General features: G+C 38.5%; 1 protein-coding gene across 1 annotated transcript; it reads right to left on the bottom strand.

The window, feature by feature from the left end:
- Positions 1 to 1,463: 1,463 nt before the first annotated feature.
- LOC116040187 (CD209 antigen-like protein A) lies at positions 1,464 to 23,262 on the bottom strand. The gene is made up of 7 exons (XM_031285454.2): positions 23,166 to 23,262; positions 20,041 to 20,142; positions 19,662 to 19,898; positions 3,392 to 3,460; positions 2,060 to 2,193; positions 1,768 to 1,868; positions 1,464 to 1,675 (listed from the first exon to the last, which is right to left on the bottom strand). The coding sequence occupies exons 1-7, from the start codon at positions 23,260 to 23,262 to the stop codon at positions 1,534 to 1,536; spliced, it is 882 nt and encodes a 293-aa protein (XP_031141314.1). The 3' UTR covers positions 1,464 to 1,533.
- Positions 23,263 to 23,780: the final 518 nt, after the last annotated feature.

Below are 23,780 nucleotides of genomic sequence, written 5' to 3'. Positions count from 1 at the left end.
AAATTCAAGAAGGATTGCAAGAGCTCTACATAAAGGAGTGAGCAAACTATTCTATAGTAAACTAAAAAAAGAAATTTTCTGGAACCAGAACCTGAAGTCTGAACAAAAATGTTATTAAAGTGATCATTTCAGAGACTAGAAAAAGTAAAATAATCCATGGAGATGAGAGATGTACCTCACTTAAAATATAAATTATTGTGACTTCAAATTTCACAAGATTCCTGGGTACATACAACACTTTCAAGTTGACCCCTTTGGTGTACATATGTATACTGAAACAGGAATAGGCATAGTTGTACAACACCTGAGAAAGAAGACCCCATTGACCTTACACCAAGATGCTTCTGGTAATGTTGCATCCAAAGTTCCTGTTGAGACCAAAAGACACCTTTACTACTCTCTGACTCTTCCTGAAGGTGGTCAGATAACACCTCCCCTCCTAGTCTGTCAAATGCTGACAAATTTACTTTAATGTTGGTACCTCTCCTGGAGAGTCCTTTCTTAAGATTATTTTTAATGTTTAGACTCCAACTTTGAGATGTATTCAGGAGCTACTTTTTTGCAGCTTCATAGAATCTCTCTCTCCCTCTTCTTCCTCGTTTTTCAGTAAATGTTTCTTCTTATCCTGGAAAATGTCAGACTACAAACTAAGACTTATCAAGTTGACACAGAGTTAAAGAAGGTAAAGTCAGCTTATGAGACTTTGGAAACATTGTGTAATTATGATAGAAAAGAGAATATTCAAGTTAAACATTTAAAGATTAAAATTCAGTCTGTGTGTGATGTTAACTAGGACAAATATATTTATTGTATTCTCCACATAACATAGAAAAACATTTCATTTCACAATGACCAAAATGTACATCCTAACAAACACATGAAGGCACTTTGAATATAATGGAAGTATCTGCTGACGTACTTGTTGACAAGATAATGAAATGTGACAAGATACTAAAATAACATCTTGATGGATTAAAAGAAATCATCAGACACGTAATAATAACAAAAAGTTATAATAAGTCAATGTGAAAATAGAAAATAAACAAATAAATTACCCATTTTCTAGTATAAACATTCTCTTAAATTAACGACTTCCCATTCTTTCCTCCACAACCATCCTTTTAACTGTACCTTGAGATGTGTTAAAGAGGCTGCCTTCACAACATAATGACAAAGAAAACAGGTCATAACTAAACCAATGAGACAGGACTAGACCCCCCTGTGATGTGGCCAGACGCACACATCCCCCCTCCCACCCATAAACATTTATACATTCATTCATTCGTTCTTTTCATTTTTTTTTCAGCCAAAGCAGTGAACCTCGTTGGACATTTGTTTCTATGTGTTAACAGGTCACTTTACTGCAGCGCAAATAACCAGGCTTCAGATTATCCCACACTGAGCTGGAAATGATTTTCAATGGAAATGATGTGTCCACATGAGTATATTCAGGTTGATTTTGTGAAGATTTAAATTGTATCAACAATATATTTATCGTCCTGAGTTTTCTGTCTGGTGGGTTTGGTTGCAGAGTTATGGACAGTCTTTCATTTCACAGATCCAGTTGAGTGGAGCGGAACAGCTTAGATCATTCCAGCTGTTTTCTGAATCAAAATTCTTTATTTCCACACAGTCTTCACCGTTCTCATCGTTAGGCTCCCCAGAATCCCAGTAGCTGAAAAAAAGAGCTTTTATCAGAGAACACAACCCAAGAAGTACAAGATAGAGATTTAGTTTGAATGGACCAAATGGAAAAAATGTGTGAACCTTTTGGTCAGTGGAGTCCCATCCACCCATTTCCACGTCCCCTCTGTCTCTGAGTCAGTCAGGCCAATCCACATGATCTTCTTAAATTTTGTTGTGAAATTCTTGTTTAAAAAAGAGAGTCCAACATTCACACTTATTGGACAAATTTCAATGTATCAGCCACCGCATTGACCTGTACATTCATTCAACATTTGTATTGTTTATTCTAAATGTCTGACACACACACACACACACACACACACACACACACACACACACACACACACATACACACACACACACACACACATACCTGTTCTTCTTTGCTGTTGATAATCACCAGGTCTGCACCCTTTTGAAGACAGTCATCTCTACTCTCTTGCCAGGTTTTCTTGATAGAAGAAATGTAGTAGAAACTACCGCTGAAATACTCCCATCTTTCTTGAGCTTAGTGAAAACAGAAAGAACCCAAGTGAACAACAGAATTAACAAATGGTCTTTCATTGAGACAACAAAAGGGCAATATATATTATTTGGGGGGAAAATAAAAATGATTGTGAAGTCAACAAATGTAAATGTGACAGTGGTCATAAATGTTGCATGAGGCCAGTTTTATGAATTATATGAGAGCAAAACTGTTTACATTCGCAAAGCCAATATATAAATTCTTAAAATCTATTGCACCATTCATTCTGTAGCTCGTAGTCTTCTTACTTTTGGACTTATGCTATAACTTACTAATGGAAGAATGAAAAAGGAAGGAAAATTGTTTACATATTTGAAATGCAGCACATTGTTTGTGACGGACTACATCTCTTGACATTTACTGCATGATGATACTGAGAAGCACACTCTGTAATGTGCTGTTGAGTTATCATAATTTAGATCAGACAAGGGCATGATGATGATTTTGTTCCTCATTCACTTGAAACAGGAACTCTATTTATGTGTAGTATATCCGTCTTCTTCCCAGTAAAACATCAAAGTTCCACAGAAGTGATCAAAAAACAATCTTTTCATATATCAGTGTTTCCCATACATATTCAGACCCACCAAGGTAGATTAGGTCCGAATTACATTTTTTTCCCCATTTAACAATGTATTTTTATAATATAATATATATTTATTTCAGACTCACAAGTGAGTCCATAGCAGGAAATACACAAAAGAAACATCAAAAAATACATACATACATACAAAATACAACACGTGTCATTTAAAAAAATTGCGTGCAAGCTGTCATGCCAGTGTTTTCAGACCCAACAGAAATCTTGCAGGGGCGGGCAGTTTGAACATTTATGCGGTAGGGAGCAGGTGGTCCAAAAAACAAACAGCGGGTCCCAGCATTTAGGAGCTCTTCTCCTGATCAGTGCTTTAACCCACTGTTCATAGGTTGGCCTGGCTAGGTTTCATAAGAAAATCAGAAAAGCACACAGAGCATCCAGTTGGACTCCATCCAAAACACTTTATTAACGCTCCTATATCTGTCTCTCTCATTTATTTCCTGACTTGGAAAGAAACTTTGGGACGATCATAATATTTACTGGGAACTTTACATGTAAAATAATCACCTGCATTTGCCCATTATTGGACTTGCACGCTTCTGGATCCAAACTCTGATTATTGAATTATTCATCATACTTACCTAAGTTATTCAGCTTCCTCTTCAGATCATCTCTCTCCTTAGTCAGGGTTTTGAAACCAGCCTCAACATCTGAAAAAGAATTCTCTATGAATGTTAGCATAGCACAAGTTCTCTTTAGATAACAGAGTATCAGAAACTGCTGAATGTGACTGCTGTAAAGAAACTACAAGTGTGGATTACAATGTAGCACTTTGTTACTATTCATTAAGGAATCTACACCTATAAAAAGAGTTTATTATTTAATCTTTATAGTCTAAAATGATCTGTTGTTTCCTCTTCTTCATATGAAACTAGGGCTGGGGGATATGGAGAAAATCAAATATCACAATATTTTTTACCAAATACCTCAATATCTTTTGGTACTTTCACAAAATATATACACAATGAGAGTTTTGATAAATAATCATCAGTAAGATGGATTTAAAGAGTAAGTGGGTAAAGGCAAATAATAGAACAGCTGGAACAGTCTGGTGAGTTCAGAAAAGGACATCACTTTACTGTAATATGGCGGTCAGGGTACTAAAGTATAATTCGTTTTTCGTTTTAAACCAAAAACGAAAAAACGAAAAAACGGGTCGATGTTTCGTTTTTGTTTCAAACCAAAAACGGTAAAACAAAACTATGAGCTCCGTTTTCTCATTTTTCCAATGTCCATACAAATTAAAAATTAACTGGAAAACTGCTGTTTTTCAACTGTTGTTTTTTTGTTATTCATGTTTCCGTTTTAACCCAAGAGCGAGAATACGGTCTTACGTGTTAAGATCAAAGTTGACTAAAACCAATGCGCTCTGGACAGGAAGTAACATTAACGTGTCAAAATACAAGTATGAGGGCTGTAATAACTGCCAGAAGAACGAAGCACTTTATGAATACATTGTTTGCCTGTAGCTTGTCAGATTAGGCACTTGTGTTGTCGTCGGGTTAAATGTGTCGTGTTTTCAAAGTTTCTTATAAGGGGCATTATATTATTATATAATTAATAATTATATTATATATTGGGGCATTTAGGTCTTTATTTGTATAGGACAGCTTAGATTTGAAAGGGGAGAGAGAGAGGGGGGAATGACATGCAGCAAAGGGCCGCAAGTCGGAGTCAAACCCGCGGCTGCTGCGTCGAGGAGTAAACCTCTATACATGGGCACCCGCTCTACAAGTGAGCTAACCAGGCGTCCAAAATATGGGTTTCTTTCAACCAAATTAACCAAAAATAACATGCATTGTTCCCTTCCATGCTCTTCGCAAGTAAATTAATATTCACAACTTTCATAAAATTGTGGGTGTTTTATTCAATTTTATAGCAGTTATGGTCTTCCTGGGCAAATTTTGACCTGGTAGTGCAATAGGGCACTATTGAGCTTTACAGAAGATAAACACACAGGCCACACATGCATATTTACAAGTATGTGCATGCACACACACACACACACACACACACACACACACACACACACACACACACACACACACACACACACACACACACACACACACACACACACACACACACACAGACAGACAGACAGACAGACATAAACACACACAGACAGACAGAAAGACACACACACACACACGCCTACCAAGAGCCTGGGTCTGTCCGAGGTTTCCTCCTAAAAAGGGAGTTATTCCTCACCACTGTCGCATTTACGCATTTATGCTTGCTCTTGGGGGGAATCACTGGAATTGTTGGGTCTTTGTAAATTATAGAGTATGGTCTAAACCTACTCTATCTGTAAAGTGTCCTGAGATAACTCTTGTTATGTTTTGATACTATAAATAAAATTGAATTGAATATACCAGTCTGTTATAATCCAAAACAACTAATCGTATATCCTCATTTTACTTAGAAATTAGGTATAATTCATGTAAATGAGGTCTGTTGACCATGAATGCAAAAAAATAAGTGTAAAACTTAAGCCTGGTTCACACGGGACAATTTTAAAATTGTCGGCCGATTTTCCAATCCTGAGAGACCCCACACACGGCGATAAAAAATCACGGGTCTAACAGTTTTGATTCGATGGTCAAAGAAGTGGTAACAACGCGAGCATGGACTATACTTGCTATACTTATCTCCGACATCCACCGGACGTTCTGGTGCGCCATGCTGCCGGCTGTTTTGATTTTTGTTTCCCGGTGCTTTCCTCGCCGCCTCGTCACCTCGCTTTCTGATTGGCTACACGCCACAGTCCACAGGCTGCGTGCTCGTTTGTCCCCGGGGGACACCACACACGAGGAGAAATCAGGCCAAAACAATCCAACATGTTGGATATCCCCGATTTGAGATGGGAGCGGTCCCGACGTCCTTCCGAGCAGACGAGAGCAGTCTTAACACACCACACACGGCAGGAATATCTGATCAGATTATTTTACCATAATCGGAGCATCCTTAAGATTGTCGGAAGGGGTGAATCAGGGCTAAAATCGGCCTAATTATCCTGCCGTGTGAACCAGGCTTAATGAGTGAAATGAAGTTGGATAAAAGGGGTAACCCAGAATTGAGTGATAAATTACTTCACGCTTTATGAAATGGTCAAGGGCTAAACCACTTGACCACTTAAATGAAAAGGCTTCTTTTTATTGCAACTCTGCAGAATATTCATGTGACATGGTTGACCAACTTAACTGCCATTAATTTGAGTGTGATGAAGAACTCCTGCAGATACAACTGGGCCACATTGCAATCCTCTCATCATATTAGTGAGGAAGCTGCCATGTTGCTTCTCTCATCCTGGTCTCTTCAGGCCCTGCAGAACTGCTAGAATATTACAGTAGGCCACTTTGCTGATTCAGATTTGCCACTTGAGTCCACAGCACCATACAATATATGATAAACATGCACCAGCCTTTGTGAAAGTGTATGTTCTGAGAGAGAGAGAGAGAGAGCGAGCTAGCTCTTGGTTGTAACATTAAACGTTTGCATGATTCTGTGCAATCTGCTGCTGCGCCAACAATACAATGGCAGTAAATATTTATATTGCTTACCAGGAGATGTCAGTTATCTTGATCAGAAAAATAATGCATTGCAAAGTCAGGACTGGTACCAATTATTTAATTTACAACACAATACAGTCAGTCATTTAAATACTGCCACCTTCTGGTAGAAAGGGGGAACAGTTTGGTCCATTAAGGTGGAAACTACATTAAATATTAATTTAATTTAATTAAATAATATAGTGCTAACAGTAACAACTCTGCACACACAATAAGTTCTTAGGTTAACTATTACCAACTGTATTGAACCAAACAATGCGCTCATTAAACGTGACTGGTGATGTGTACGTGGATAGGCACAATATTAAATCACTGTAATAAACTTTGTCAGTAGTTAGAGAGTAAATGGTAAAAGTAGTTTCATCATCGTACTTATTCAAGTTGGTTCTCTTCAAGGCGTCTCTCTCTGAAACTGTCATTTTAAGAGGAGAGGTTATCATTTTTCTCAACAGAATCAGAGTAGTGGTAATTTGTTTAGTTTAATTTTGTGAAGATCATCTTCTTGTATTCTCTAAGAAACAAAGAGCCAAGGTGGTGTCAATGACACATCTGGATGTTTGCTCTATCATATGATTGCTCTAAAGCTTTAGGTTTTACGGATTTAATGATGCTGACTTAAAAAAACTTTAGGACAATCATGATATTTACCGGGAACTTTACATGTAAAATGATCACATGCATTTGCCCATTATAAGACTACCACCCTTTTGGTCAGGGGTTGTTTGCATTTCTTTAAACCAATCACAATCGTCTTGGGCGGCGCTAAACTCTGGAGGCAGTGAACACGGCTCTGCAAAATCATTTCAGGAAGGAACTTGTTTTGGTGAAACATTTGCACCCAGCAAAAGAAAATGCCTCATACAGTATTATATTAAGGTAACTGTTGACATGAAGCAGTGGCAAATCCCCACCAATCGGTCCCAAAACATCCCAGTTAGAAACTAAAGAGACAGTTCACTTTAACACATCATTTACATAGTTCATTCATCTATCAATTATAGGTAGTTAGTTTAATACTTGTAAACAGTTACCTTTTACAGGTTCTAATAAGCCCCTATGTCATCTAGCATCCTGAGACCTAATTTGTGCTGGACTCAAAGTTTACTGGCTGACAAATGTGACTGGTTAATTCATTAATTTCCCTTTATTCATTTTCTGGCCACTTGGGGGTGGAAGACTTCTGGAACATGATAACACACACAACCATGACTTTGTGAAGTTGTTATTGGCTGTCATACTATATGGCTATTATTCAACTTTTAAAGATATATTAATTAAAACAATTATCACTTTTCCACATTGCTTACAACTTCACCTTCTTCTTACACATTTTAACCAGCAATCCTGTTTATCTTTAGGATTAGCTTTTCAAAAAAAACTTTAATTATTCCACATTATTAGCACATTTTAACTTACACAATACAAAGAAACCATACTCACATGTCAGGCGTAGAGAAACATTGAGAATGGCTTGTATGACGCACAGCAGCCCAAAGCTGAGGAGAAGCACCTGGCAGAGTCTTCTCTCTGTAAAACCAACACAGACTCACCAACAAAAATGTAAACCACTCTGGCAGCCATGTGAAGCTGCCATGTGCTGTTGACACATTAAAATAATGATAAATTAATTCAACTTTCAGTAAGATTATCAAGTAAGTTAACCAAACTAACCAACCTGCATTAGCATGCTAATGGTTGGCTGAATGGAGAGTTACATATAATTACAACTTGGGTCTTTTTTTTTTTCAAGCTTTGGCCGTCTTCTCTGTCAGTTACTCCCAAATGAATTGTTGCCATCGCTACAATGACGTCCAATAGGGCAAGAAACAGGATTGCTGTTATGTAACAATTTATATACATCACAGGACTTTAACACTAGAGCTCACTAGAGCTGCAATGGTGAATCACTACATTGTCAACTATTAAATCAATCACCGACTATTTTGAAACTTGATTAATCAGTTTGAGTAATATTTTCATGAAAAAACAGTAAAACTTCTCTGATTCCAGCTCGTTAAATGTGAATATTTTCTAGTTTCTTCTCTACTCTGCAACAGTAAACTGAATATCTTTGAGTTATGGATAAAACAAGACATTTGAGGACGTCATCTTGGACTTTGGGAAACACTGATCCACATTTTCACCATTTTCGGACATTGTAGAGACCAAACAAAGAATTGATTCATCAGTGAAATAATCAACAGATTAATCAACAATGAAAATAATTGTAAGTTACCCCTAGTGTTCACCTCCTGAGCCTCGTGTGTGTTCATGTAAATGATGCAATGAAAACACTTTGGTTAAGTCTCGGCAAAGATCGTTTTTTTGATTAAATATTTAACAGTTATCACTTTTTCAGTATTGAAGGACAGGATTGTTGGGCCATGCTACTAGTGCAGCTTAAAACACTTGATAGAGTACAATAAGTAGAACTGTGTTGTTTAACAGTAGGCTACACATAAACCATCAACTGATAAAGTTTATTACCTGTTTGATTTGCATCCCCACTGCCTTTCTGCTTTGGTCTCGGTGACTCATTAACATAATCAGATACCTCCATTTGCTGCATCCTCTGTGTCTGCTTGATATTTGGTGAGAAGTCAGGTTCAGCGTAGTCTGAACAGTTAACTGTGTTTCCTCTTTTGGTTCCTGTCTTCATCGAGAGTGATCTTAAAAACCCATTACTACGCAGTTAACAGATGAAGTAAGTGACCAGAAAATGTAATTATTTTATGAATACTGGTAAATTGAAATTTAATAATCTTACCTGTACAGATAAAGTATGTTCAAAAATGTCTCCAACTGCACTGAAAAGTCCCTGGAGGTTTGAAGTCTCACATGGTGATTATGTATTTCAATCTCTATTTGCAAACTGGACCGTGATTGGCTTTCATAATGTGTGTGATGTCACAGTAAGGAAGAAACTAGTTGACTCACACTGAAATCTGTTTCGTGAAAACAATAATCTCTAAATCATGCTATTACCTCATCTCCCGTTAACCTTTGTACATACTATATGTATTTTTTATTCTACTTCATGCACCTATGGGAGAAGTGTAAAAAGGGTATTGAATAGAAATGAGCACAATCCTCTTTATTACTGTTTGTACTCTGTCCTGTACAGTCAGTGATACATTGTGATGGGAGAATGTTCCTGCATCTACAGGTTAGGATGCTTTACTGTGGCTGTTTTAGTTCATTTACATACTTTTTTTAATAAAGCATTAGGCAGCTTAATAAGTGGTCCATAATAAAATAATTAAAAATATATATATTTCAAAATTCGATAAAAGCAGACATGAGCCAGAGTGTAAGGATTTGTAGACAGAGAAAACAAACTGAGTAATGATATACATCGTGTTAGGTGAAACTGTGTCTATTAGAAACTCATACATGATACTTCCACATATGTGTATCACCAAATAAAGCATCAGTCACACACACTACGCAGGAAACTGGTACTGGACAACCTGGTTACCAACATTGTACCTTACAAAGACTAAATCAAACTAAAGACCATAATATACGGAATAGATAGAATAAAATGCCTCCAATCTGAAGACAAAGAATAAAACAAAAGAGATGAAAGTTGAGTACAGTAGACTATATAAATGAACCTTGGATTAAAATGTTACAGATCACTGTGTTAACTCCACACAAAAAACATACAATCAGAGAAACTGGCTAACAACGTTGTAATTATACAACATATCTCAACTCATTTTTTAATTTCCACTGCTAATTATCACTCACAGCTCACTCTCTTGTCTTTGCACATTTTATTAAGTATGATAGAAGTATGCATGTTGCATTTCTGTTTATAAATGTCAGATCAAGATCACTTTATCTGTAGGAAGGTAAGCATTGTTTCCTGTTTACGTGCTGTTTGTACATCTGGTCCTAGCTGAAGAAGTAGCTTTGACTTTAACCTACCATATTTACACACTACACCATATGTACAACTGTGTTGGCATTATAATTATACTATATCATAACTTTGACTGTGAATCACCAAAAATCTAATTGGAGTGAGGGATTTGATGAGTAAACAACAGAAAAAGTCATTAGAGATGAATGAAGCTTAGCTAATTTGATTGTGAGACATCACTATGCAAAAAAGGAACAGAAAACTGAAGAACCAATATTACTACAACTTCCCACTAAGTCTTGAAGTTTAGACTACATGACTGAGTGGTGACAGGACTCACTAACTACCAGATGGTTCACCAGTAGGAATCCCAGATGAGTATGCCTGCTCTCCAAACTATGTTTTGTCACCAAAACATGCAAGAAGTGATTGAGGAAATGACGTAATACCATGCAGAAGACAGAATGTATTTTTCATTCAACCTGTATTTATCCTCGAGAGATCATTGACCCTCATTTACAGAGTCATTGAGTCAGAACAACAACACAGAAAGCACAATCATAAGAAATATAGAAAGACAATAAAACATTCAGAATTGGAAAATGATATGATAAATACATTTGGATAATAGGGATGCAAAAGAAAATACAATTATGTAAAGCAGTTACAAGTAGAAGTTTGCAGGTTTAAAACCAGATTTCTAAATTCTATATCTGTATCTATATCTGTGGTGGACTTTCCAGCTTATGAACTTGTGCTGTGTTGAGACAGTGGTAGCCAGGTATAGGAATAGGCATAGTTGTACAACACCTGAGAAAGAAGACCCCATTGACCTTACACCGAGATGCTTCCGGTAATGTTGCATGCAAAGTTCTTGTTCAGACCAAAAGACACCTTTACTACTCTCTGACTCTTCCTGGAGGTGGTCAGATGGCACCTCCCCTCCTAGTCTGTCAAATGCTGACAAATCATCAACACTCTACACCAGCAATATCATTCTTGCTAATGCAGTTCCTACGGAAACTTCGGAGTACATCAGGTTGAAACAGATTACAGCTGGGCACTAGTTCAAACTATTCTACTGTTATTGAACAGGGAAAGCAATGTCAGCTACTTGGGCAGGGCTTCAGCCTTTTGTTCAAAACTGAAAACATGGAAGGAAATCAGAAGTTTTACAGAGCTACACATGCTCTGCACTCATGCTCAAAGCTGCCGCTCAGTCAATTATAACAGAAAAACAGCAGGCAAAGGTTTGAAGGATTTTGTAACATTTGACAGGTTGCAAAACACTCTGTCAATGACCACAGCACTCAAAATTGTCTGCTCACTGTGCACTGTATTAACAGTGGCAAACACAGAACCGATACTGTCCTGATTAATGTGAAGACATGGTGGACTTAATAAAAAAAATACAAGATTTCTGACAGACAATCTGAAGACTCAGAAGAGAGCTGATGAAGACAGAAGAAATGCCCTCACAATTGTTGGCAGATCTCTTTTCACATATGAATGTCAAGTTAAGATAGTATTTCCACAGAATCCTTTATTATCAGACCATTTCTTAATAACTTTGTAATTCTTATTACCCAACTTTACGGCATTAGATAAAAGTTTTTACATTAGATGCCAGCTGGTAGTGCTATAGCTAAATTTAAGGAAGTGAATCCAACAACATTTAATTCAATGCCATGCCTTTATATAACAGAGGACTCCTATGTTAACTGTAGTCCCTCCCAAATTGATCATTTTGGAGAAGGTGCTTGCTACGGACGACTTTAGACTCTGTTGCTCCTCTCAAAAAGAAGATGATGAAAAAAAGGAAAATAGCACCTTGGTATAACTCCCAAACACACAAATTAAAACAAACCTCGCAAAAACTTGAAAGTAAATGGTGTTCCAACCATCTGGAAGAATCTCAATTAGACTGGCAAGACAGTCTGAAAACGTATAGGAAGAGCCTCAGAAATGCCAGAGCAGCCTATTACTCATCACTAATAGAAGAAAATAAGAACAACTCAAGGTTTCTTTTCAGTACTGTAGCCATGCTGACAGAGAATCACAGCTCTATTGAGCCATCTATTCCTATAGCTCTGAGTAGTGGCGAGGTTAAAGGTTAAAAACACTATCAATGATCCATAACAAACTAAATGAACAATAATTAACTTAAGATAGCCAAAGTCTAATATGATTTAACAGGAGTTAGGAGGAGACAGTGTTGAGATTTATAAGAACATGTACATTTCTGAATGGATCATAGTTTTAAGGTTGCTAGTAACTTCATCTGTATCATCTTCTAGTCTGGTTTGTTTAACATGTCAATAGTTATGTATGTTTTTAAATATCTGTTAATGTTATGTAGTTAATGCGGCATGTAAATTTAGAAACTAATCCAAACGCCGCAGCAGGCTAAGACATGTGGGTTTACACTGAAGACGCGTCACGCTGAACCATTGCACTTGATGGGATGTCTTTATTGATCCATTTCACAAGCTTAGCAAGAAACAGCACTTACTTGAATTGATGCATTTCATAAGCCGTGCAAAGATACCTCAGACAGTGCAGTAACAGGAGACAACGATGGTGACGGTCAACAGAAAGTTTCTCCACGTGCTCACCCTGCAGCAATCATCCAAAAACCCCGCTAACCCGCACAGGTGAACACACACACGCACTAATACAGACACCACACCCCCGGTGACACCCACCGTAACCAACAACGTCACTATGCGCATGCACATACACAACAGCGCAAAAAGGAGGAAAGATAATAAAAGACTAATCAAACCCAATTTATGGCTCCTACAGTAGTCATTGTTTTCAATAAATAGTTAATAAACCTTTGTTTGACTAGTTTATTACTGAACTCAGCCATCACATGTCGTGCCGTCACATCCTGCTCCACCCACCACCACAAGTATATTCTCAACCTGTAGGAAACACTTTGTATTAAATAATGACATGATGCTAGATGGAAAAACATACATATACCCCATTGACCTTACACCAAGATGCTTCTGGTAATGTTGCATCCAAAGTTCCTGTTCAGACCAAAAGATACCTTTACTACTCTCTGACTCTTCCTGAAGGTGGTCAGATGGCACCTCCCCTCCTAGTCTGTCAAATGCTGACAAATGAACTTCAGTGTTGTTACCTCTCCTGGAGAGTCCTTTCTTAAGATTATTTTTAATGTTTAGACTCCAACTTTGAGATGTATTCAGGAGCTACTTTTTTGCAGCTTCATAGAATCTCTCTCTCCCTCTTCTTCCTCGTTTTTCAGTAAATGTTTCTTCTTATCCTGGAAAATGGAAGACTACAAACTAAGACTTATGAAGTTGACGCAGAGTTAAAGAAGGTAAAGTCAGCTTATGAGACTTTGGAAACATTGCGTAATTACGATAGAAAAGACAATATACAAGTTAAACATTTAAAGATTAAAATTCAGTCTGTGTGTGATGTTAACTAGTTCACATATATTTATTGTATTCTCCACATAACATACAAAAACATTTCATTTCACAATGACCAAAATGTACATCCTAACAAACACATGAAGGCACTTTGAATATAATGGAAGTATCTGCTGACGTACTTGTTGACAAGATAATGAAATGTGACAAGATACTAAAATAACATCTTGATGGATAAAAAGAAATCATCAGACACGTAATAATAACAAAAAATGCTCATAAGTCAATGTGAAAATAGAAAATAAATATCTTCCACAACCATCCTTTTAACCGTACCTTGAGATGTGTTAAGGCCCTGACACACCAGCCAGACGGGCCGACCGTCGGCAGAAAAGCCAGTCGGACTGATCAGTCGGGTCCTGAGGTCCAAAAAATGCCTCAGAACACACTAAGGCGACTGCTGAATCTGTCTTCATTTCAGATTGACAAAGGTCAGTTTAAAAGATTTTCGTCAGATTTTGAGATATATATATATATATATACAGTACTTTATATATAAAGTATATATAAATTATATATCTCAATCATCAGTAACAAGTTGGCAGAATTGGACAAGCAATTCCAAGGGCCTGCATCCATACAGTGCAGTACTGTCAATACTGTAAATAGTCTGAAAAGGTGGTACATGGGACCATAGAAAGAGTGTCTGGTAAACAGTAGTACATTACAGTAAAGAAGGATGATGAAATATTACATACATAGATAGTGTAGTTTAATTGGTTCATGCTCCACACTAATTAGTGACAATGAATCTCTTTATCTTGAAACTTTCATGATCTAAACATGGAATATTGTTTGTCTGTTTCCATACAACTATGCATTAGAAGTAATGCAACAGTTACTGATAATTTTGAGCAGTTGTATCAATTGATAGTTAGATCATTGTAATGAAATGAATAGACAATCATCTGAAATGTAATGTGTGAAGTGCCTTTTGAAATAGTAGTACTTTGATGGTAAGTTGTGTCATATTGAACAGGTGATCTTTGTTAAATGAACAAATGATCTTAGGTGCATGTGTATTGTATCCAAGCAATTGAAAGAAGTGTTAGTGTTTTGAAAATGTGCATTTTGATCATTGGTTGTGAGTTTTGTGTCTAGAGTTGTGAAAAATGACGTCACAGTTCTGAAATTAGTGCCAACGTGATTGTAAAAAAACTGTAACAAATGGACTTTCATTGGGACAACAAAAGGGCAATTTGTTATTTTGGGGAAAAATAAAAATGATTGTAAATTCAACAAAGTCAAAGTCAACAAATGTAAATGTGACAGTAGTTATAAATGTTGCATGAGGCCAGTATTATTGATTATTTGAGAGCAAAACTGTTTACATCCACAAAGCCAATACATAAATTCTTAAAATCTATTGCACCATTCATTCTGTAGGTCGTAGTCTTCTTACTTTTGGACTTCTGCTATAACTTACTAATGGAATGATGATACTGAGAAGCACACTCTGTAATGTGCTGTTGGGTTATCGTAATTTGGAACAGACAAGGGCATGATGATGATATTGTGCCTCATTCACTTGAAATGGGAAGTCCTGCTTCCACCACGTGGTTTCTTGCGATAGAAACTTGGGTGCCCCGCCCAGGTAGATTGAGACTCGCCCAGGTAGATAAAATTCGAATTACATTTTTTTTCCAATCCACAAAGTATTTTTATAGTGCACAGACTAGCGGCGCACCCCTCCCCCTTGTGAATTTGCGGTCTGCGTGCATGACACAGCGTCAACTGTGTTATAGTAAAACACTGTGTGTTTAACGTTATTAGGATCCCCAAAACAGATTAAAACACTTGGGTGTTTATTCCAATTTTTTGCATTTGAAAAAAATTGATGAAAGAATGTAGAAAATAGTGACGGAAAAAGCTTCAAAAACATGGGGAAAAAAAACACAAATGTGAAAAGACACAGAAAAAAAACGACAAAAACATCGAGAAAAGCAACAAAATTGTCGCAATGACGTCCAAAACGTTAAAAAAAAAAGTTGACATTTTTAATTTTGACCCAGAAAAACAAAAAGTTGGTCGACGGGAAGGCAACACAAAGGTTAAAAAAACAACAATGATCCATAACAAACAAAATGAACAAGAATTAACTTAAGATAGCCTTAGTCTAATATGATTTAACAGGAGTTAGGAGGAGACAGTGTTGAGATTTATAAGAACATGTAACTTTTTGTTTAACATGTTAATAGTTATGTATTTTTTTTAAATATCTGTTAATGTTATGTAGTCATTGTTTTCAATAAATAGTTAATAAACCTTTGTTTGACTAGTTTATTACTGAACCCAGCCATCACACGCCGCGCCATCACATCCTGCTCCACCCACCACCACAAGTATATTCCCAACCTGTAGGAAACACTTTGTATTAAATAATGACATGATGCTAGATGGAAAAACATACATATACATACTATATTTATTTCAGACTTTCAGGTCCAAAACAGGAAATACACAAATGAAATGTGAGTATTTGGGATTTAGTTGTGTTTAGTAATTAGGTCCGTGTACTTGGTGGCCAACGGATTTTCGTTTTGAAAGGAAAAAAACAAAAACGAAAAACGGCCAGTTTCCCAATTACCATTAGTAAATAGGAAAACAAAAAACGGAAAACAACCCATTATTCGTTTTTTGTTTTGATATTAAAAAACGGAAAACGAAAAACAATCTCGTTATTCGATTTTCTTTGATGTATTTGTAGATGGAACTCGGAAATTAAAATGTGTGTATAAATCTTATTCCTTTGTCAGTACCCGATCCGTACCGCCTGTAAAATCCGTTCTGTGCACTGCCTGATCAGTTCTACGCTTGCGCGAACACCGGCAAACTTCACAGCTCTATGCACGCATTGGCGTAAGGATGTTTGGACATTCCCGGTTACCGGAAGAAAACATTAGACAGTGACAGTAGACCGTTATGATGGCAGAGATGAAGTTTACAAGGTGTTTGCTGGAGTTTCCTAAAGTATCTGTTAATGATATACGGAGGGTCGTCCGGCCATCCAGTACAACACCATGTAGCAAATTAAATAAAGGCTTCAAATTTTACGTTTCGTCATTTCTTTGCAACTTTGAAGGTAATTTGCTAACGCTAGCTAGCCTGAGCTAGAAGCCTTGCTTTGGTGTTATAAGTCATGACTCCGTCCTGCTTCAGGTTAACCATGTTTTAAATAAAGTTTAAGCATACCTCTCACTTCATGTGTTTGTACTTTTATGAAAGTATCAGGTAAAAACAGGGCTACAAATGAGATCTCTGTGAGAGACCAGCATACTCCTAGCAAACTATTATGTAGCTCAATGCCGGACATTTCACCCCTAATTCCGGTCACTTTACTGTATTTGTATTTGTTTAGTATTTGGTTTAGAAGCCTTTATTGGTGATTTTACGTACATAGCTAGCTATATATGCTCCGCTATGTCGCGTTAGCATGCAGCTACAATAGTTAGCTATGAGTATGCTAACGTTAGATTGTAGTGGAACGAAGCAGCACTTTCTAACGTCAAAAATCGCAGACCAAACACTACACAATCGGACATGTTTCAGCAGGAATGTGACCCGGAATTGGGGAGAATTTAACAACATTGCCAGCTAAGATGACCGTTAGCATGTAGCTACTATAGTGTTTACTGCCGTTAGCATGTAGCTACTATAGTGGTATACAGCAGTGGTGGCTGGGAGAGCTGTCATCCCATCTTCAAAAGGACACTTATGTACGTTTACACTTCATCGCATTAATAATAGACAGTCTATGGTTATTAGTCAAGACGAAGTATTAAAGGTAAAAACATTAACGTAAACAACACAACAACGACGTCGCTACACGGTTTTGGATCAGTGACAAGTTTCGAATGTTTGTAGCTATAACTATTGTATAATAAAGATTTAATAAAAAAAGATTTAATAAAAAAGTTGTAATGTTTGGTCGTAAAGTGTTGACACACGTTACTTATATACAGTCTATGGTTACAAATCGCACAGGGACATTGTTAGTTTTCTACTATGTAATTATGCGCATGCACAGAACGGATCTTACAGGCGGTACTGGCCAATAAATGCTATTGAAGGGCGGGTCTTGGCGTGGCGGGAGTAACTTCCGGGTCACGAAAAAAATACCAATGCAAAATTAAGGAATACAACTTATACACACGTATTTTAATTTCCGAGTTCCATCTACAAATACATCAAAGACAATCGGATAACGAGATTGTTTTTCGTTTTCCGTTTTTTAATATCAAAACAAAAAAACGAATAATGGGTTGTTTTCCGTTTTTTGTTTTCCTATTTACTAATGGTAATTGGGAAACTGGCCGTTTTTCGTTTTTGTTTTTTTCCTTTCTAAACGAAAATCCGTTGGCCACCAAGTACACGGACCTAATTACCACTTTGTATTTGTGATGTGTTCAGAAGATGGCTGTGATATTTTATTATATAGTTATGTTGTCTAACTTAAGCTCTGTACGTTTCTCCACCTGGAATGTTAATGCAATGGGGAATCCCATCAAGAGGAGGTAGGTTATGTCCAGTCTTACAAGAAATGCATATGTCGATTGTGGAATCTGAAAGATTGTGTGGAGGATGGGTTGGATATTTGTTTCATAGTGTGGGGTCTAGCAGGAGTAAAGAGGTCATTACACTGATTAGCAAGCAAAATAGTTTTGTTTAGTCATTGAGCCTTTGGCAACAGCCATAAAGGGGGAGACTAACTTCCCAGGTGTTGTGGGCAGGAAGTGTAGTGCACAAACTTATGCTTTATGCGGATGATATATTACTTTTTGTGTCTGAACCTAGCAGATCAATACCCTGTCTACTCGGGTTCATTGACTACAAAGGTGTTTGAAAAAATGTCAAATAAACAGATTACCAGTCTGTATGTCTATACTAGAAAATGGGGAAAGTACCTGAACTTTCTGGAGGGCTCCTAAGAAGCTTTGTGCTGGGGAGAGACGTGTATGATGGGCTTATGGTGTTGTCATTTATACATATGTTTATTTGGTTTATGGTTTATTGACTATTTTGTTACTATTTTGTAGAATGATCTGGAATATTGTAGTTACTGTGTCATCTTTTCTTGATTTTTGTCGAGGTGGGTGGTGATGATGGAGGGGGGATTTGTTCATGTTGCGAGTTGTTTGTTTTGAATTTTGTTAAAAAAGAAAAAATTGTTAATCACAAAAAAGAACAGACACTCCAAAACAATGGAGTTACCCCTTTATATTTGCTGTTTCACATTGTTCTGTTCTCAGCGCCAACAATGGTTTCTTTGTAGTAAACACAGGAAGCGCTGAGTTGTTAGCAGGAGATGTCACATTGACCAAACAAAAAATAGAGAAACGAATGAAAGCGGAAGAAATGAAGAGGAAGTAAAGTTAAGGTGAGAAGAATTACGTGGATTTCCACAGGATGCGGAACGTCCGCGGACCGGCTCCGCAGCGGAACGGCTGCGTGCTCCGCCGTCCATCAATACCCACTAGGTCCGGATTTGTTGCGTAACGGCTGCGGCCAGCCGACTACGAGATCTCACGAATTCATGTATGTTCGCGCGATATAACAGAATGCAGTTTCTATAAACAGAACCATAAAACCAACAACAGTTTGTTTCCATCCAGAGGAGTAGAGGGAAACAACTCTGTGCTGTGTTTTCAAGGTGTAGTGCAGAGAAATATGACCTGCCGTGAGCACGGTGTATTTTATTTTGAAAAGTAACCGGATGTTTTATTTTGTTTCTGTGCTCGACTTCCTGTCCCGCACAATCTGAATTGTGCTGAATTGCTGTGGAGTTCTCCGTCGTCCGTCAAAAATAGAAGCTCTGCGTATCTGCTCCGGAGGGCTGTGGACTTTGACTTTAATGGAAACCTAATGACTCCGTCGACGTTCCGGAGACGTTCCGCAGACGTTCCGCATCCAGTGGAAATTGCCGGTTAGCCTGATCCGTTCTCACCGGTCTCCAGATTAGTCCTCAGCCTGTCCCTCTCCTCCTCCAGGTCCTTGATCTTGTTGGTTAGCTCAGTGTTTCTGTTTTTCAGCAGGTTTGTGTCTTGCGTCAAAGCGTTGAATCGTTCTTGTAATCCATTGCACTGACCAGGTGGCTCTCCTTCACAATCCTTCTGCACTTTCTTCACCTGGTCTTGGTAACTAAAATTAGTTGCGTTGCAGTCCGAATGGGTAGAGTATACTGATAGGATATACATAAATTAATTTTTTTTTTTTAAATTCATTTAAAACCAAAATTTTGTTCAGGTTTAGTTTGACAGCAAAACAGTTGATGCAACTGTCTTAGCACACTTTAACTTACACAATACGAAGAAACCATACTCACGTCAGGCGTAGAGAAACATTGAGAATGGCTTGTATGACGCACAGCAGCCCAAAGCTGAGGAGAAGCACCTGGCAGAGTCTTCTCTCTGTAAAACCAACACAGACTCACCAACAAAAACGTAAACCACTCTGGCAGCCATGTGAAGCTGCCATGTGCTGTTGACACATTCAAATAATGATAAATTAATTCAATTTTCAGTAAGATTATCAAGTAAATTAACCAAACTAATCATCCTACGTTAGCATGCTAATGGTTGGCTGAATAAAGAGTTACATACTTTATAATTACAATGTGGGTCTTTTTTTTCCAAGCTTTGGCTGTCTTCTCTGTCAGTTACCCCCAAATGAATTGTTGCCATCGCTACAATGACGTCCAATAGGGCATGAAACATGATTGCTGTTATGTAACAATGTATGTACATCACACAAGGGCATAGGTTTTGTTACAACATTGGGGGGGGGGGACATTATAACCCGGGGGTCAGGAAGGCGTACCCCAGAAGATTTTGAACGTCAAAAACAAAATGTCCTTCATTCTGGTGAATTTTCTGCAACGATTTCTGACTTTGCTGCATCAATTTATGGTGCACATCTCTTTATGTATGTAAAGGGAATTATTACTCTCCTGTATTGTTCATAACGTTTTTCATATTCAAAACATCACATGTTTTGGGATGGGTTTTTTTTAACATAAAAAACAACAAATCACATCTATATTTTTGTTGCTCCTGTTATGTTCTTTAATTAGACATGTTCTGGTTTTCTGTGCATGTTTTGAGTCCCCTGAACAGTTATTTTTACCTCTTTTGGGGAGTGGGTTCTTTAATATTTTTGAGGGGGAAAATATCTTCTTAATATTGGGGGGGGGACATATCCCCTGCATCCCCCCAAAATCTACACCTGTGACATCACAGGACTTTAAAGAAACACGCCGACTTATTAGGACTTTAGCTTATTCACCGTATCCCCCAGAGTTAGATGAGTCTATACACAACCTTCTCATCTCCGTGCGTGCTGTAACGCTGTCTGACAGCTCCACCGGTAGTTTAGCCTAGCACAGAACATGCAGGTGAATGGTTCCACTAATCTTACTGCTCCGAATTGTGACAAAAGTGACAAAATAACGCCAACATGTTCCTATTTACATGTTGTGATTTGTAGAGTCACAGCGTGTAAAAAAAAACAACGTACTACAACCCTAACCACTTATTCGGAGCAGTAGGATTACTGGAACCATTCACCTGCATGTTATGTGCTGGCCTGATGCCGCTGGAACCGTCAGACAGCCTTACAACACGCACGGAGATGAGAAGGGTATGTATGGACTTGTCTCTGGGGGTTACAGTGAATAAGCTAAATTCCCAATAAGTCGGCGTGTTCCTTTAACACTAGAGCCCACTAGAGCTGCAATGGTGAATCACTTAATCAGTTTGAGTAATTTTTGAATGAAAAAACAGTAAGTAACTGTTAGTGTTTCCTGTTCCAGCCTTCCAGAACTCCAGCTGACGTGCTGCCTCCCAGAACTCCAGCTGACATGCAGCCTTCCAGAACTCCAGCTGACGTGCAGCGGTCTCAATCCCCAGCTGATGTCCAGTCGTCCAGAGTCTCAGCTGACGTCCAGCCGTCCAGAGTCTCAGCTGATGTCCAGTCGTCCAGAGTCTCGGGCTGACATCCAGCCGTCCAGAGTCTCAGCTGACATCCAGCCGACATCCAGCTCCCAGAGTCTTCGTCGACCGAGCTCCCAGAGTCTTCGTCGACCGACCTCCCAGAGTCTACGTCGACCGCTCTCCCAGAGTGTTCGCTTACGGGCGACCGTAAGTGACTTTGCCGGGTTTCGGCACCCCTGTGTCTTTGCCAGATTTCGGCACCCCAGTGATTTTACCGGTCTCCGCCGCCCCAGAGACTTTACCGGTTCCCGGCGTCCAAGAGACTGTGCCATTCCCCATATGTGTGTGTGTATATATATATATATATATATATATATATATATATACACAGTGGGGAGAACAAGTATTTGATACACTGCCGATTTTGCAGGTTTTCCCACTTACAAAGCATGTAGAAGTCTGTAATTTTTATCATAGGTACTCTTCAACTGTGAGTGACGGAATCTAAAACAAAAATCCAGAAAATCACATTGTATGATTTTTAAGTAATTAATTTGCATTTTATTGCATGACATAAGTATTTGATACATCAGAAAAGCAGAACTTAATATTTGGTACAGAAACCTTTGTTTGCAATTCCAGAGATCATACGTTTCCTGTAGTTCTTGACCAGGTTTGCACACACTGCAGCAGGGATTTTGGCCCACTCCTCCATACAGACCTTCTCCAGATCCTTCAGGTTCTGGGGGCAATACGGACTTTCAGCTCCCTCCAAAGATTTTCTATTGGGTTCAGGTCTGGAGACTGGCTAGGCCACTCCAGGACCTTGAGATGCTTCTTACGGAGCCACTCCTTAGTTGCCCTGGCTGTGTGTTTCGGGTCGTTGTCATGCTGGAAGACCCAGCCACGACCCATCTTCAATGCTCTAACTGAGGGAAGGAGGTTGTTGGCCAAGATCTCGCGATACATGGCCCCATCCATCCTCCCCTCAATACGGTGCAGTCGTCCTGTCCCCTTTGCAGAAAAGCATCCCCAAAGAATGATATTTCCACCTCCATGCTTCACGGTTGGGATGGTGTTCTTGGGGTTGTACTCATCCTTCGTCTTCCTCCAAACACAGCGAGTGGAGTTTAGACCAAAAAGCTCTATTTTTGTCTCATCAGACCACATGACCTTCTCCCATTCCTCCTCTGGATCATCCAGATGGTCATTGGCAAACTTCAGACGGGCCTGGACATGCGCTGGCTTGAGCAGGGGGACCTTGCGTGCGCTGCAGGATTTTAATCCATAACGGCGTAGTGTGTTACTAATGGTTTTCTTTGAGACTGTGGTCACAGCTCTCTTCAGGTCATTGACCAGGTCCTGCCGTGTGGTTCTGGGCTGATCCTTCACCTTCCTCATAATCATTGATGCCCCACAAGGTGAGATCTTGCCTGGAGCCCCAGACCGAGAGAGATTGACTGTCATCTTGAACTTCTTCCATTTGCTAATAATTGCGCCAACAGTTGTTGCCTCCTCACCAAGTTGCTTGCCTATTGTCCTGTAGCCCATCCCAGCCTTGTGCAGGTCTACAATTGTATCCCTGATGTCCTTACACAGCTCTCTGGTCTTGGCCATTGTGGAGAGGTTGGAGTCTGTTTGATTGAGTGTGTGGACAGGTGTCTTTTATACAGGTAACAAGTTCAAACAGGTGCAGTTAGTACAGGTAATGAGTGGAGAATAGGAGGGCTTCTTAAAGAAAAACTAACAGGTCTGTGAGAGCCGGAATTCTTACTGGTTGTTAGGTGATCAAATACTTATGTCATGCAATAAAATGCAAATTAATTATTTAAAAATCATACAATGTGATTTTCTGGATTTTTGTAAGTAGGAAGACCTGCAAAATCGGCACTGTATCAAATACTTGTTCTCCCCACTGTATATGTTTCATTAGTTTTGCGTGATGTCCATCATTTGGAAGAATTTACTTTTCTATTAACACGACAGTAGCCCAACTGGCAGTAGCATGGCCATTTTTAGCTCCCCCATTAAAGGCTCTGTTACATCTTAAAAATGCATTCATTCATCTGCACACAGTGGTTTTACTGGATTGTAATTATGTTAAATCAGAAACAACAGGGGCGAGGAAGGTTGCT

The sequence above is a fragment of the Sander lucioperca genome, chromosome 7 (genome assembly GCF_008315115.2).
Source record: "Sander lucioperca isolate FBNREF2018 chromosome 7, SLUC_FBN_1.2, whole genome shotgun sequence".
Taxonomy (NCBI): Eukaryota; Metazoa; Chordata; class Actinopteri; order Perciformes; family Percidae; genus Sander; species Sander lucioperca.
This window is presented reverse-complemented; position numbering and strand designations above follow the sequence as displayed.